The 16,472-nt window shown below is 44.8% G+C and overlaps 1 protein-coding gene across 1 annotated transcript in view; it reads left to right on the top strand.

The window, feature by feature from the left end:
* The first annotated feature begins 5,475 nt into the window (after nucleotides 1-5,475).
* LOC143767893 (uncharacterized) overlaps nucleotides 5,476-16,472 on the top strand; it is an 88,512-nt gene continuing 77,515 nt past the window's right edge. The window contains exons 1-3 of the mRNA XM_077256414.1: nucleotides 5,476-5,624; nucleotides 9,523-9,582; nucleotides 14,327-15,429. Coding sequence (XP_077112529.1) covers nucleotides 14,347-15,429 — 1,083 coding nt within the window. The 5' untranslated portion in view covers nucleotides 5,476-5,624; nucleotides 9,523-9,582; nucleotides 14,327-14,346. The remainder of the gene's footprint in view (nucleotides 5,625-9,522; nucleotides 9,583-14,326; nucleotides 15,430-16,472) is intronic.

Genomic DNA, 16,472 nt, shown 5'->3' with positions numbered 1-16,472 from the left:
CTTGCCTTGGGCAGAGGCACTGCTTCTGCTCCCTCTTTGTGCAGAGCCTCCACCACTGCCTGGACGCACTGAGCTGCTTTGGAATGCACTAGCAGCACTTCTCTCAGTTGGAATGGAGAAGATGATGGAATTCACCAGTGTGTCTTGGTACTCCCGCATTTTTCGCTCCCGGTTCAACGGTGTGATGAGGCTTTCTACGTTGTCCCGGTAGCGAGGATCGAGGAGGGTGAACACCCAATAATCAGACATGTTGAGAATGTGGGCGATGCGGCGGTCATTTCTCAGGCACTGCAGCATGTAATCCACCATGTGCTGCAGACTGCCAACTGCCCAAGAAACGCTGTCCCCTGCTGGAGGCGTGATCTCTGCCCGCTCGTCATCACCCCACCCTCGCTGTACACACTGAGTACTGGACAATTGTGTAACTCCCTCCTCTGGACGGATGTCTTCCTCCTCCATTGACTCCTCCTCATCCTCCTCACAAACTGTCCCCTGCCTACGCGTTTGTGAGGAACCACGTGGCGCTGACTGTCCAGAAGATGATGGAAATGCTGAATCCTCATCCTCCACCTCTTCCAGAACATCATCCCTTAGCGCTTGCAGTGATTTTTCAAGCAGGCAGATAAGGGGGACAGTCATGCTGACTAGTGCATCATCTGCACTCGCCATCCGCGTGGAATAATCAAAGGGACGCAAAACCTGGCAGACGTCATTCATAGTGGCCCACTCTGTGGTTGTGAAGTCTGTACGGCGCTGAGTGCGACTTCTTTGCGCCTGAAGCAGTTGGTACTCCATTACAGCTTGCTGCTGCTCACACAACCGCTCCAACATATGTAACGTGGAATTCCACCTGGTAGGTAGGTCACATATGATGCGATGTTCCGGCAGGCGGTGTCGGCGCTGCAGAGCCGCAATGCGCGCTTTTGCCGTGCTGGAACGCCGCAAGTGAGCACACTCTAGGCGGACCTTGTGCAGCAGTGCATCAAGATCCGGATAGTCCCTCAAAAAACTCTGCACGACCAAATTGAGCACATGTGCCAGACATGGGATGTGAGTGAGGTTGCCGAGGCCCAGAGCTGCCACCAGATTTCGGCCATTATCACACACTACCATGCCTGGCTGGAGATTCGCTGGCACAAACCACACATCGCTCTCCTGCTTGATGGCATTCCAGAGCTCCTGCGCTGTGTGGCTTCGATTCCCCAAATAAATTAATTTCAAGACGGCCTGTTGACGTTTGGCCACGGCTGTGCTCATGTCGGTCGTAACAGGTAAACGTTCATCACGGGTCCATGTGGAGGTGGACTGTGACGGCTCCTGCAGCGATGATTCTGAGGAACTGGTGTAAGAGGAGGAGTCAATGCGTACAGAATGGATTCCTGCAATCCTTGGAGTGGGCAGGACACGTCCTGCGCCACTCGCACGATCTGTACCCGGCTCAACGACATTAACCCAATGGGCAGTGAGGGAAAGGTATCGCCCCTGTCCATGTTGACTGGTCCACGCATCGGTGGTGAGGTGGACCTTGCTACTGACGGCGTTCAGTAGCGCGTGTTTTATGTGTCCCTCCACATGCTTGTGCAGGGCAGGGACGGCTTGCCTGCTGAAGTAAAAGCGGCTGGGACCATTGTACTGTGGGACTGCCAATGACATCAAGTCACGGAAGCTGTCAGTCTCCACCAGCCTGAATGACAGCATTTCCAGTGACAGAAGTTTGGCAATGCCTGCAGTCAGAGCCTGTGCTCGTGGGTGGTTTGACGAGAAAGGCTGCCTTTTCTCCCATGCCTGTACTACCGATGGCTGTAGACTGGGCTGGGAGTGTGTGGATGACTGGGAAAGTGGTGCTGCGGGTGGAATTACAGCGGGTCTCTGGACAACAGGGCCAGAGGTTCTTCCACGGCGATCCTGGGAGGAAGCCGAACCAGCTGCGTGTGAGCTGGAGGAAGAGGCAACACGAACTGAAGAGGTGGTAGCTGCCGCTGTTGGTTGGCCTAGCTCTTCAGTGTGTTTTTCTAACTCCGCCACGTGCCTGGTGCGCACATGTTTCCACATGTTGGAGGTATTGAGGTTGCTGACATTTTTCCCTCTTTTGACTTTTTGATGACACACCTTGCATTTGACATAGCAAATGTCATCTGCAACTGTGTCAAAAAAGGACCAGGCACTGCAAGTCTTGGGAGCGCCCTTTTTGGCTTTTGGAAGAGACATGCTCCTAACGGGTGCCAAAGTGGAGGCTGCAGGATCCGCAGTCTTCCCCCTCCCTCTCCCTCTTTGGGCCGTACGGGGAATCTCTTCCTCAGAGCTGCTCCCACCACCTTCCTGTCCGTCACGCCAAGATGGGTCAAGGACCTCATCATCTACACTACCCTCTGCCCCCAACTGCTCCTCCTGGGTAGTCTCAGCAGCAGAGCACGCACCAGTAAGTGGCACCTGAGTGTCATCATCAGCTGATGCGGCCTGCGATGTGGTGAACGGAGCCTGTTGTGAATCCGCTTTTGGGCTCCCCTGGTGGTTGCTGGTGGTACTGGTGACTTGTGTGTCTTTGCTGTCTCAGTTCACCTGCTCCCATCAGTGTTTGGGAGTTTCCTATTTAGCCTTGCTCTCCAGTCATTTCCTTGCCGGTCATCATTGTAACCAGAGCCTTCGGTTGCATGTTCCTGCTACTAGTCTGCTGATCAGCTAAGTGGACTTTGTCCTTTTGTTTTGTATCTTTTGTCCAGTTTGCAGTTTTGTTATTCTCTGTAGCTGGAAGCTCTTGTGGGCTGAAATTGCCACTCCTGTGTCATGAGTTGACACAGGAGTCTTAAAGTAATTTCAGGATGGTTTTTTGATAGGGTTTTCAGTTGACCGTGAAGTCCTCTTTTGTATCCTTCTGCTATCTAGTAAGTGGACCTCTCTTTGCTAAATCTACCTTCATACTGTGTATGTCTTTTCCTCTAAACTCACCGTCATTACATGTGGGGGGCTGCTATCATCTTTTGGGGTATTTCCCTAGAGGTAAGCCAGGTCTGTTCCTTCCTCTACCAGGGGTAGTTAGTCCTCCGGCTGGCGCGTGGCATCTAGGGTTAATCAGGTATGCTCCCTGGCTACTATTAGTTGTGTGGTAGATTTAGCTCACGGTCAGCTCGAGATTCCATCACCCAGAGCTCGTCCGTTATCTTTGTGTTTTGATGTTTCCCTGCCATTGGGAATCATGACAGGAGCCACTGGCCCACCCGCCTCTTCAGAGGAAGAGAGAAAAAGCTGTTGGGCATCACTGCACCCTGCCTCTTCTTCCATTTCTCCAATGCTGCTTGGCTGGCCCCCTGTTTCCAAGCCAAGAGATTCAGAGAACAGAAGTAGAGACGGCTCCTGTCCTGGGCTCTCTGTCTGCCTGGGCAATTTGGCAGGTGGTGAAGAGACAGATGGCTGCTCTCCAGTGCTCTGTGTCTGAGAGGATGTGGCACTAATTGAAGTTGATGCATTAGCTGCCATCCATCCGACAACGGCTTCAATTTGTTCTTCACGCAGCAGCGGTGTACGGCGCTCTGCGACAAAGCTGCGCATGAATGACTGTTCCCTGGTGAAAGTGGGTGCTGATGAGTCACCGGTGCCCGCAGCAGGCACAGAATCCCCACGTCCCCTCCCTGCTCCGCGCCCACGCCCACGCCCACGTGCCTTACTCACTGCCTTCTTCATCTTGGTTGACTGATAAAGATAAGCAGAAAAGTACTAACGGCTTTGTGTGCTTATTCCTGAACAACTCCTCCTAACAGGTATAAGAAACACTAATTTTCTAAAGTGTGGACTAGACTTTAATATGAGCTAATGTGGCCTACACAAATGTAAAGTGGTGTCACTGGTGTGTTTGGTGAACTTTATTATTTATTTATTTTTTGGGGGCTGAACTGACAACAGATAGAGCTGCAGTCACACGGAGACCGTGCAGACAGCCGTAAACGGCGCTGCAAGGCCCAAAAACCCTCCTCTACGTTATCCTATGTAGTGTTTTTCCACAAGTTAGCTGGAGACGGGTGGAAAGACACTAATAGGAATTTTTTGAAAAAATGTGCAGCAGCCTGCACTACTTAAAACAAAATGAAAATTGATTTTGCGGTATGACGCAGTGAAGAACCCTGAGCTGGAGACAACCAGGCTATGGCTGCTCACAGACTACAGGGCGAGCTGCAGTCACACGGAGACCGTGCAGACAGCCGTAAACGGCGCTGCAAGGCCCAAAAACCCTCCTCTACGTTATCCTATGTAGTGTTTTTCCACAAATTAGCTGGAGACGGGTGGAAAGACACTAATAGGATTTTTTTGAAAAAATTAGCAGCAGACTACACTACTTGGAAAAAAAAAAAAAAAAGAACAGTATGAGGCAATGAACCACCCTCCCTGAACTGAATACAACCAGCTATGGATGGCCTATGTGGCTGCACTCAGACTAGAGAGTGGGCTGCACTCACACACACAGACCTTGCAGATCGCTGTGAAAACAGCGCTACAAGGCAAAAGCAAGGTGAATAGTAGGTGAACACAGCGGTTGCTAAATTAGCCTTGGAAAAGCACAAAGAAGCAAATCGCTATCTCTAAACTGGCCCTCAGTCAGCAAACAGCGTCCTGTCACTAACTGAATTCACAGCAGTGAGCGCAAAATGGCGCCAGCGACTTTTAAACTGCAGCATGACATCATTTCAGCAGCCAATCACAGCCTTGCCAGTAGTTTCATGCCCTCCATGCTAAACAGGATGTGCCCACACTTGGAATCATTCTCATTGGATGAATTTGTGCAGTTTGAATCTGGGAACTTCCGATTCCGGTATCCGATACGCGGCAAGTATCGGAATACCGGTATCGGAATTCCGATACCGCAAGTATCGGCCGATACCCGATACTTGCGGTATCGGAATGCTCAACACTAGTTACAACATTTTTGTGCAATGCACAGCGACGTTTGATGTGTTGAAGTAGCTGCACCGAACTAGGCTGAGCTGGGTCGGGGTGTGACACCCCCCTGTCAATGTTGCCAAAAGCGCCAGCGCCAGAAATGTTCCTCTAGTCCGTGCATGGAGTTGTGGTGAGGCACACACCTGTGATAATGAGTTCGGCGTGTCTTAGTCCTGCTCGCCCATTAGTAAGGCTGGTGTATGACTAGGGGCCTGAGTGTTGTCTGCCGAATATCGCAGAGCTGGGGAACTGCCTCCTATCTGCACACAGCCTAGACAACAGCTTCAGCGCTGCTCCCTTATGGCTGGCGCTTGCTAACATCGCACTACAAGATTCCTGTACATGTAGACGTGCCCTGTGTGCGCTGGGGTCAGGCACCACCACCAGGGGGCAGAAGAACGGAGACAGTGCTACTGAACTGTATCACAGCGGGAGCCTGACTCCTCCCACACGTGATCACATGGTAATGATTGACTCCTCCCACACCTGTGACTTATCACGTAGGACAAAGTAACATTTTACGTGACTCCTCCCACACATGTGACTGACCACGTGTATAGTCAGGTGGTCCTGTGGGACTCCACCTATGTGTGCGGTTGATCACGTGGTCATGACGTCTTGAAAGGTCCTTCATTTCGCTACAATTTTGCATCTCCGGACTTGGAGGGTCGCGCTCTCCCTGGGACCGCTTGGAGGTGAGGAGCGCACACTCTGGGGCACCTACTGCCGGGCGGCTGCAGGCACCTCGCACCGAGGACATGTGCAGGAAGCGTAGGTAGCAGTGGTGTTGTCCTCCATGCCTGGGCTGCCAGCCTCACTGGAAGTGGTAGGAGGGGAGTCTTGGTGATCAGTGATCTTTACTAGATGCAACAGCGGAGAAGCGTTCCCTGTTAGAGGCTGTGTGGGGAGTAGCACAGGTCGGCACACCTGGTCCCTGGAGGCACAACATCTGGAGAGCGGAGCCACCAAGAAGACGCCAGCTCTTGCATTTTGTTTACATAAGTAAATTACCGTATTGGTTGCTATGGGTAACCGCCACCCTTGTCCATCTAATCTCCACATGTAGGCGAGGCGGCACTGATCAATATCTGACCTGGAATGTTCGTACCAGACAAAACTACCTCCCGTTGCCATGGAAACAAGTAATCACTGACAGGTTTCGGTAGAAAAGATTCTGTCACTGTGAGATTGTGAGTAAGGCCGGGGTCACACTAGCGTATGATACGGACGAGTGTTATGTGAGAAAGCATCACATAGCTCTCGGACCAGTGTTAATCTATGGGGCAGCTCCCATCAGCGTATATTTTCTCAGGCGCACTCGGCGTGCGAGTGAAATTGCCGAATGCTGCGATTGTACCCGTATATCATCTGAAACTCGCCAATGCAAGTCTATGGGTGCGAGAACAAAATTGCACTGCATTCAGACCATGTGAGTGCTGTCTGATTTTTACACACACATATCCTTTTAAAAGCCGGCAATTCATCTGCCGCGTACACTAAATTCACACAGACAGGTTAGACTAGATAGATTACATAAAGTAAGTACACATGGACATTTAGGTGTCAGTGGCATATACAATTAGTACAGTGTGTGTGCAGCTTACTGTACATGTATTTAATAATTATTAAAAGATGATTTTTCAGAAAAAAAAATAGCGTCGGCTCTCGCATAATTTTCTTAACCAGCAGAGGGAAAGCTAACAGCTGGGAGCAGATGTTTATAGCCTCAGAAAGGGGTAAGACCCATAGAGCTTCCCAGGCTATTAATATCAGCTCACATCTGTATAATTAGCCTTTACTGGCTATTAAAAAAAAGATTTTGGGATCCCCCTGTAATTAATAACCAGCAAAGGCCATGCAGACAGCTGCAGGCTGATAATAATAGCCTAGGAAGGGGTCATGGATACTGGTCCCCCCAGGCTGAAAACATCAGCTCTCAGCCGCCCCAAAAAAGGCGCATCTCTAAGATGCACCAATTCTGGCACTTAGCCTCGCTTTTCAGTGTGCCCTGTAGCGGTGGCAAAATTGTAGAGAAGGGTTTTTAATTTCAGCAATCTAAAGAAATGCATGTGACACGTTTGGTCTAATCAAAAGGCCTTTCAGAGATAAAACAAGCTGAAGGAGAAGCTATCCCCCTATATGTTGTGTGCAAAGTTTTCTTTATATTAGATATTTGCTGCAAAGCATTCATCAAAGCAAAAGGTGGCTACTTTGAAGAACCTAGAATATAAGACATAATTTCAGTTGTTTCACACTTTTTTGTTAAGTATATAATTCCACATGTGTTAATTCATAGTTTTGATGCCTTCAGTGTGAATGTACAATTTTCATAGTCATGAAAATACAGAAAAATCTTTAAATGAGGTGTGTCCAAACTTTTGGTCTGTGTGTATATATATATATATATATATATATATATATATATATATATATATATATATATATATATATATATATATATATATAATCACCCCCGCACTGCTCAAAAAAATAAAGGGAACACTAAAATCCCACATCCTAGATATCACTGAATGAAATATTCCAGTTATAAATCTTTATTCATTACATAGTGGAAAGTGTTGAGAACAATAAAGCCTAAAAATGATCAACGTAAATCACAACCCTAAAGGGGTTCTCAATGCATAATGAAATGACCTTGTGTGGATACACAGCATGCAGTAGCAATCGGAATGGTCAAGTTAGGTGTCAACCAAGTATCTAATATAAGGAAAACTTTGCACACAACATATAGGGGGATAGCTTCTCCTTCAGCTTGCTTTCTTATCTCTGAAAGGCCTTTTTTATTAGACTGAAATGTCTCACATGCATTTCTTTAGATTGCTGAAATTAAAAACCCTTCTTTACAATTTTGAATGTCAGTTTGTCATTATAAGTAGATTCCTAAACACATTTAGCATATCACAATTGTTTTATCTAGGAAGGTAATCACAATAGAATTAAAATAGCTGTCACCTTGTTACATTGACAGAAATGTCATAGAATGTTAGGATATGTACTTGTGAGCATGTGCAATAGGAAGCTTATCCCTTCCTTCATGTGTAGGAAAATGGCCTTCCAATGGATATTTTAATGTAATATTGAAGATGCCAAGGTTCTTGAGGTAAGAAGAGGCAGTTAACACTGCCGTCCACCCTGTCCATCTGATTATACCAGTGGGGATGAGGTGAGAAGAGGCAGCTCACACTACTATTCACCCCATCTGTCTGATCTAATACTGGTGATACCAGAGGTTCTGAGGTGAGAAGAGGCTGCTCACACTGCTGTACACCCTGAGTTGCTAATCTAATACTGCAAATACAAGGGATGCTGAGGTAAGACGAGGCACCTCACACTATCTACCCCATCTGTCTGATTTAATCCTGGAGATACCAGAGGTGCTGAGGTAAGAAGAGACTGCTTACACTGCTATACACCCCAAATGTCTTGCCTAGTACTGGAGATACCAGGGATGCTGGGGTGAGAAGACACTGCTCACACTGCTATCCACCCCATCTGTCTGATCTAATACTGGAGATACAGGGATGCTGAGGTAAGAAGAGACTGCTCACATTGCTTTTCACCCCGTCTGATCTAATACTGGAGATAATAGAGGTGCTGAGGTAAGAAGAGGCTGCTAACACTGCTATCCATCCCATCTGTCTGATCTAATACTGGAAATACCAGGAATGCTGAGGTAAGAAGAGACTGCTCACACTACTATCTACCCCATCTGTCTGATCTAATACTGGAAATACCAGGAATGCTGAGGTAAGAAGAGACTGCTCACACTACTATCTACCCCGTCTGTCTGATCTAATACTGGAAATACCAGGGATGCTGAGGTAAGAAGAGACTGCTCACACTACTATCTACCCCATCTGTCTGATCTAATACTGGAAATACCAGGAATGCTGAGGTAAGAAGAGACTGCTCACACTACTATCTACCCCGTCTGTCTGATCTAATACTGGAAATACCAGGAATGCTGAGGTAAGAAGAGACTGCTCACACTACTATCTACCCCATCTGTCTGATCTAATACTGGAGATAATAGAGGTGCTGAGGTAAGAAGAGACTGCTCACACTACTATCTACCCCATCTGTCTGATCTAATACTGGAGATAATAGAGGTGCTGAGGTAAGAAGAGACTGCTCACACTATCCACCCCATCTGTCTGATCTAATACTGGATACTGGAAATATCAGGGATGCTGAGGTAAGAAGAGGCAGCTAACATAGCTATCCACCCCATCTGTCTTATCTAATACTGGAGATAATAGATATGCTGAGGTAAGAAGAGGCTGGTCACACTGCTGTGCACCCTGACTTTCTGATCTAGTACTCGAGATATATATATAATTATCTCCAGGTCAGTTCATTAGAGATTTCTATTTCGCATGCTCACAGGCACCTGTCCTAATGTTCTAGGACAGGTTTCTATGCGTGTAACCAGGCGGCGTGCATTTTAATTATCTATCGTGATGATGCCCCTAGACGAAACTATGGGGATTCGCTAATTATAAATAAATTCCTAAATAATTTTAAAGACATCTCCTTGAGGTTTTTTTTTTTTTTTTTTTTAAATTTCTGCAGAAACCCTGTAACCAGTTCAAGACCGGCCATGATCCCTCTCTCCCCCTCATTCCTGATCAGGTACAATTTCCAGTTGATTTTGTATATACGATTTTAAGCAATTTTTTTTTGACTCATTTGAATATTCAAATGATATTTGCTTTTGTCTGTTTTGTTTGTTTATATATTTCTGACCACTAAAATGCATTTGTAGCCCTAGGGAATTCTCCAAGAATGTAATAAAATGAACTCTTTCTATGTAATTCAAACCGCAGCCTTTCCTAAACCTGTCGGGACAGGCTGCAGTCTGCAGAAATACCCAAGACCTGTGTCTTCACATATGAGAGCTACTGAAGTACGTTACAAGAGAAAAAATAAATCTCTTTGATTGGCTGAGACTGAAAATAAAGAATCTTTTGTCAGTCGAGGTGGTGATTTTTTTTTTTTACTTTTATGTATCCCTTTTTTTTCTGCAATCGGTACCACAGTTTTGTTCGTTTTCTTTAACCATTACTTTAATATATTGGACACTTTTTTACCTAGAATGTGGGTGGTGCTAGTAAATAGCAATTTGGATTAGGTGCATCAAATTTTTTTTTTTTTTTTTTCTTCCTTAGATTCCATTTACTTCACACATTGTGCCCCAGATAAGTTCATTGAAAACCTTCAACAATGTGTGTGTGTCAATATATTTCTCCCCTGTGGCTGGGGTATTACCTGCAAAATCAGCCTTCTGGCGGCAGAGCAGAGCTAATCTGGTTCTTTTAGGACCCAGCAGCTTCTGCTCCCTCCCACATTACTGTTGGGTCCAGGAGAGGAAGCGATGTTTGCACTATTTATCCTATAATCCCTGTGATTTGGAAGGCAGGGATGTAATAAACCATTTCTTCCTCTCTATGGGAAGTCTGGCTGTGTCTAACAGTCAGCTTCTCGCTCCTGCATGTGATTAATCTGCAATGATATTTTAAAATGTCACTGTAATGAAAAATGCAGACTGCCCGAATGTTTTAATTCTTTGATCGGTCCACAACTAGTAAAGCATGACACATGTATGTGCATCAGGATTCTTTTACCGCACTTAGTATATTTCAAGTACACCAAATAGGAGAGATAAATATGATTTACATGGATTATTATATATATTTTTTTTGTGTTGTAACGATTGTGCATATATATATATAGTAGGAATGGAAAGTATTCAGACCCCTTTAAATTTTTCACTCTTTGTTTCATTGCAGCCATTTGGTAAATTCAAAAAAGTTAATTTTTTAATATCCACATTAATGTACACTCTGCAGCCCATCTTGACTGAAAACAAAATGCAGAAATTTTTGCAAATTTAATAAAATAGAAAAACTGAAATATCACATGGTCATAAGTATTCAGACCCTTTGCTCAGACACTCCTATTTAAGTCACATGCTGTCCATTTCCTTATGATCCTCCTTGAGATGGTTCTACTCCTTCATTTGAGTCCAGCTGTGTTTAATTAAACTGATAGGACTTGATTTGGAAAGGCACACACCTGTCTATATAAGACCTCACAGTGCATGTCAGACCAAATGAGAATCATGAGGTCAAAGGAACAGGCCAAGGAGCTCAGAGACAGAATTGTGGAAAGGCACAGATCTGGCCAAGGTTACAGCAAATTTTCTCTAGTACTCAAGGTTCCTAAGAGCACAGTGGCCTCCATAATCCTTAAATGGAAGTAGTTTGGGACCACCAGAAGTCCAGCCAAACTGAGCTATCGTGGGAGAAGAGCCTTGGTGAGAGAGGTAAAGAAGAGCCCCAAGATCTCTGTGGCTGAGCTCCAGAGATGCAGTAGGGAGATGGGAGAAAGTTCGACAAAGTTAACTATCACTGCAGCCCTCCACCAGTCAGGTTTTTATGGCAGAGTGGCCCGATGGAAGCCTCTCCTAATTGCAAGACGTATGAAAGCCCGCATAGATTTTGCTAACAAAAAAGCACATGAAGGACCCCAGACTATGAGAAATAAGATTCTCTGGTCTGATGAGACCAAGATAAAACTTTTTGGTGATAATTGTAAGCGGTATGTGTGGAGAAAACCAGACACTGCGCATCACCTGCCCAATACAATCCCAACAGTGAAATAAGGTGGTGGCAGCATCATGCCATGGGGGTGTTTTTTAGCTGCAGGGAGAAGGACGACTGGTTACCATTGAAAGAAACATGAATGCGGCCAAGTATAGAGACATCCTGGATGAAAACCTCTTCCAGAGTGCTGTGGACCTCACATTTGGCCGAAGGTTCACCTTCCAACAAGACAATGACCCTAAGCACACAGCTAAAATAACAAAGGAGTGGCTTCAGAACAACTCTGTGACCATTCTTGACTGGCTCAGGCAGAGCCCTGACCTAATCCCAATTGAGCATCTCTGGAGAGACCTGAAAATGGCTGTCCACCAACATTCACCATCCAACCTGACAAAACTGGACAGGATCTGCAAGGAAGAATGGCAGAGGATCCCCAAATCCAGGTGTGAAAAACTTGTTGAATCATTCCCAAGAAGACTCTTGGCTGTACGAGCTCAAAAGGGTACTTCTACTCAATACTGAGCAAAGGGTCTGAATTAGTGATGAGCGAATATACTCGGTACTCGAGATTTCCCGAGCACACTCCGGTGTCCTTCGAGTATTTTTTTAGTGCTCGGAGATTTAGTTTTCAGCGCCGCAGCTGAATGATTTACATCTGTTAGCCAGCGTAAGTACATGTGGGGGTTTCCTGGTTGCTAGGGAATCCCCACATGTACTTATGCTGGCTAACAGATGTAAATCATTCAGCTGTGGCAATAAAAACGAGTATTTTTTAGTGCTCGGAAATTTAGTTTTTATTGCCACAGCTGAATGATTTACATCTGTTAGCCAGCATAAGTACATGTGGGGATTCCCAAGCAATCAGGAAACCCCCACATGTACTTGAATGATTTACATGTGTTAGCCAGCATAAGTACATGTAGGGATTCCCTAGCAACCAGGAAACCCCCACATGTACTTATGCTGGCTAACAGATGTAAATCATTCAGCTGCGGCGCTGAAAACTAAATCTCCGAGCACTTACAAATACTCGGACACCGGAGCGTGCTCGGGAAATCTCGAGTACCGAGTATATTCGCTCATCACTAGTCTAAATTCTTATGACCATGTGATATTTCAGTTTTTCTGTTTTAATAAATTTGCAAAAATCACTATATATATATTTTTTTTTTTGCCAAGATGGGGTGCAGAGTGTACATTAATGAGAAAACAAATGAGCTTTTTTGAATTTACCAGATGGCTGCAATGAAACAGAGTGACAAATTTAAAAGGGTCTGAATACTTTCCTTGCCCACTGTATGTAACCAATGTATAATAAATTGTTATCCAGTCTGAGATAATGACTTCTGGGTTTTCATTGGCTGTAAGCCATAATCATCGCAATAACAGAAATAAACACTTGAAATAGATCACTTTGTGTAATGACTCTATATAGTTTCACTTTTTCAATTGAAGAACTGAAATAAATTAGCATTTTGATGATATTCTAATTTAGTGAGAAGCACTTGTAGTCTCATATAGAGCCCAAACCACAAAGATTATGTCAAATATTTCTGGATTTAACTATATTAAATATTGTATACCTTGCATTTAAATAGTTACACTTGCAAAATCAAACTACTTTCTCTAGAAACAATTTTTTTTTTTTTTTTTTTTTTTAAGCAACCTACTGTATAATGCGATCTGCTGATTTTGGCACCGCTTTAAAAAGGTTTCCCTCTGTTTTAATATTGATGCCTTATCGATTATCAATATAAGATTGATCATGGTGCAGAACCCCCACCAATCAGCTGGTTGCAGAGACCAATAGCGAGCATTGCATGTAGCAGATCGCCACCGCTGTGTCACACTGTTTAGTGGCCACTGCTAGGAACTGCATAAAATAGTGTTGCTGAGCTGTGGCACTGCCCTACCTACATGCACTGCTTGCTTCTGGTCTCTGCAACCAGACGCTTTGTTTTGCTGTCAAGTGTTCGATCCCCACCAATCTGATTTTGATGATCAATTCAAAAGTTAGATTATCAGTATCAAAATGATGGAAATTCCTTTTTATGTATTGGTTTCTGCCTGCCTAAATAATAAAGGCCACACAATACTGATGATGGCACCACAGCCCCTTTTATTTCTCTGAGAGTTGGACCCTCATCAATCACTGATGGCCTATCCTAAAAGTCAGGAGAGCATGTCTGGAGAACTCCTTTAGGAGGCCATCATTGAGCAGGTAATGCTAAGTGCATGCTGTGGCTGAGATTATCATGTAAGATAGGAGTCTTAAGTCAGCCATATAGGGCAGATAAACTTCCTGATATCTATACACATTACACATTAAACTCGCCTGTATAAAAGCAATAGGTATGCTTTATTTGGTGGTCGTCGATAAAGAGTGCAGTAGATCCTTTATACAGTGAAAAGAATTGCTGACGCATACCACCCAAGTGGAGCCTAGAAGGACGCTGATATCCGTCAGGGAAATGCAGCCTTATGGATATATTTCACATGGTTGGTGTCTCTTACTAGCGCCACTGGCAGACACTGACCGAAAAGAGCCCATGTGCAAGAAAAATATATGGGCCTTTTGCAGTCCAATAGCGCATCATGATGTACAATTCCACCTGTTTTGGAGGTGGAAATAGGCCCCTGTGTGACCATCCTGGGGAAAAGTAACACTTTTCTTTTTAATTAGTTTTGTCATATCCAGAATGTCATCTGTGACACTGTACGTTGATTTAATGCATTATTATCTGACTCTGAACATGTTTTATTTTATTCAGAATATAATCCTTTATGCACTATGGAAAAACTTGGTGAAAATCAGTCTTCTGAATCGCAAAGCAATGAAGAGTCGGCGACTGGAACACAAAAACCTGATAATCAGCCACCTGTAGGGCCAGGTGCTGGTCAGCAGCCTTCCATCTTACAGCTTGGTGGTCTTCAATCTTATTTGATCCTGGCTGCAGGGCAGCCTGTCACTGCATTACGTGGAGCAGGGCTTAATGTAGTACCGCTTGGAAATAATCTATCCATACTTCAAACCAATGGTCTTCACCTGCCCATTATTCCGACAGACGGTCTTCAGTCCTTGACAAGTTTGCCAGCTGGAGCTAAGCCTACCACAAGTCAAGCCGGGAGCCTGCAACCTCAGTTATTCCAGCTGGGCAGAATTCCGCCATCTGCAGTCCAGGGAAGCACTTCTGTTCAGACCATTGGATTGAAGCCACAACTTTACCAGCTTAGTGGACTACAGACACAGTCAGGTAGGCTCCAATCATCCACAGTCCAGACAGGTTCTTCAGGTCAGTCCATTGGACTACAGTCACACACATTCCAGTCTATTGATCACCAGCCACAGTCGGCAATCTCACCTGAGGTCCTATGTCATGGAGTCCCACCTGTATCTTATGAATTAACTGCACAAACGACTGCAGTGAATCTCCGACCTACTCAGGACACTAGAAAAAAGGCTGGAAAATCTATACTTGAAGTAATTAAATATGCTGATGTGTCCTGCAGTGCATACAGTATTCCAAAAGTGAAACATACTGCCACCAATACTGTACAAATCAACAAGAATATTGGAACTCAGGCAGACATTTCCTTGAGACAGAGGAGTCAAGGTGTCCAGTGTCCTGAAGGTGCGAATTTAGATCTCATAAGCTTTCGAATGTTCCATGAAAGTTCCACACAAGCAGAGCAAATCTCTTGGAGCAGCCAAGCTGCTGTTCAAGACAGTAACCCATCTCAAAGAAGTGTCATGTTTGTCCAAGATATGGGGCCAGTGGGAAATGCGTTACCTGCTTATGAAGCTTGGAAAGCTGACGAATTATTTGTCCAGGACCTTCAGAGAATACAAAGCTACAGATATATGTATAAACCTGTAAGTGTGTTTTATATATTCTTCTAGATGAACAATTAAATTTATTGCATTGTCATATGAAATTGGCCATAGAGGTAAACTCATTATGGAGGGGGATGAAAAGATCCCCAGAACCCTGTGCAGTGACCCCTGTGAGGGATAGTACTACTTTTTTTGATATGGTTACCGGGGTATTCTCAAGTTGTCTCTTGAGCAGCTCACGGCTCTTCAATCTCCTTACTTCCTGGTTGCATGGGCATGCATTCCCTTTAGTAGTGACAGATATGGTCAGTTTTCTTCGGCTATGGTCATTCTGGAGTCTACACTTATCAGTAGTGATGTGAAAATAATTTTGAGTGGAATTGAATTTTACAAAAATCCACATTTGCCAAAATGTGGATTTTCTTTTTTGTAATTCGCTTCTGTGCAAATTCAGCAAAATGGCATATGCGGGCCACCATTTTTTCTGAACCCTAATGGGCCATCCAAAAGTTAGAAAATGTCTTTACACACCTCACTTCTGACCTTTCCAGACCCGCCACTCCTCAACGCCACCTGTCCAGTCTCTGCTGCATTTTCAGATCTCCCGCTACTTGCAATGGAATCCGTGTCTTTTCACAGTCCCGGACTTCTGGCTGTCATTGCGCTTTGGAGGGTTCTGTGCAAGGCTTGGGAGCTTATCGTCCTGATGTCACGACATACACTGGGACCTGCAGCACATCATGACACCTGGAAGTCCTGGCACAGTGCAGGAGACATGAATATCCATCTCCAGCAATGGGGGGATATGAAGATGTGGCAAGGTTGGACAGGTAACGGAGGGGCCATAGAGGTCAGCAGTGCGGTGAGTATATCCATTTATTTTTTACATATTACATTTATTATGCTGTGGGGATTGGAGAGAACCAAGAGTATAATAAGGGACTTTAAATTCAGAGGATAACTTCTCCATGAATCAAATTTCCCGGGAAAAAACAAACTAACAGAATAATTCAAATTTTGCTTGATCTGCTGGTCTCTAGCAATCACTATATTTACATATAGAGATAACCGAACATTGGAAC

Source organism: Ranitomeya variabilis, chromosome 4 (genome assembly GCF_051348905.1).
Source record: "Ranitomeya variabilis isolate aRanVar5 chromosome 4, aRanVar5.hap1, whole genome shotgun sequence".
Lineage (NCBI taxonomy): Eukaryota > Metazoa > Chordata > Amphibia > Anura > Dendrobatidae > Ranitomeya > Ranitomeya variabilis.
The sequence above is the reverse complement of the archived record's forward strand: the minus strand, read 5'-3'. Positions and strand labels throughout refer to the sequence as shown.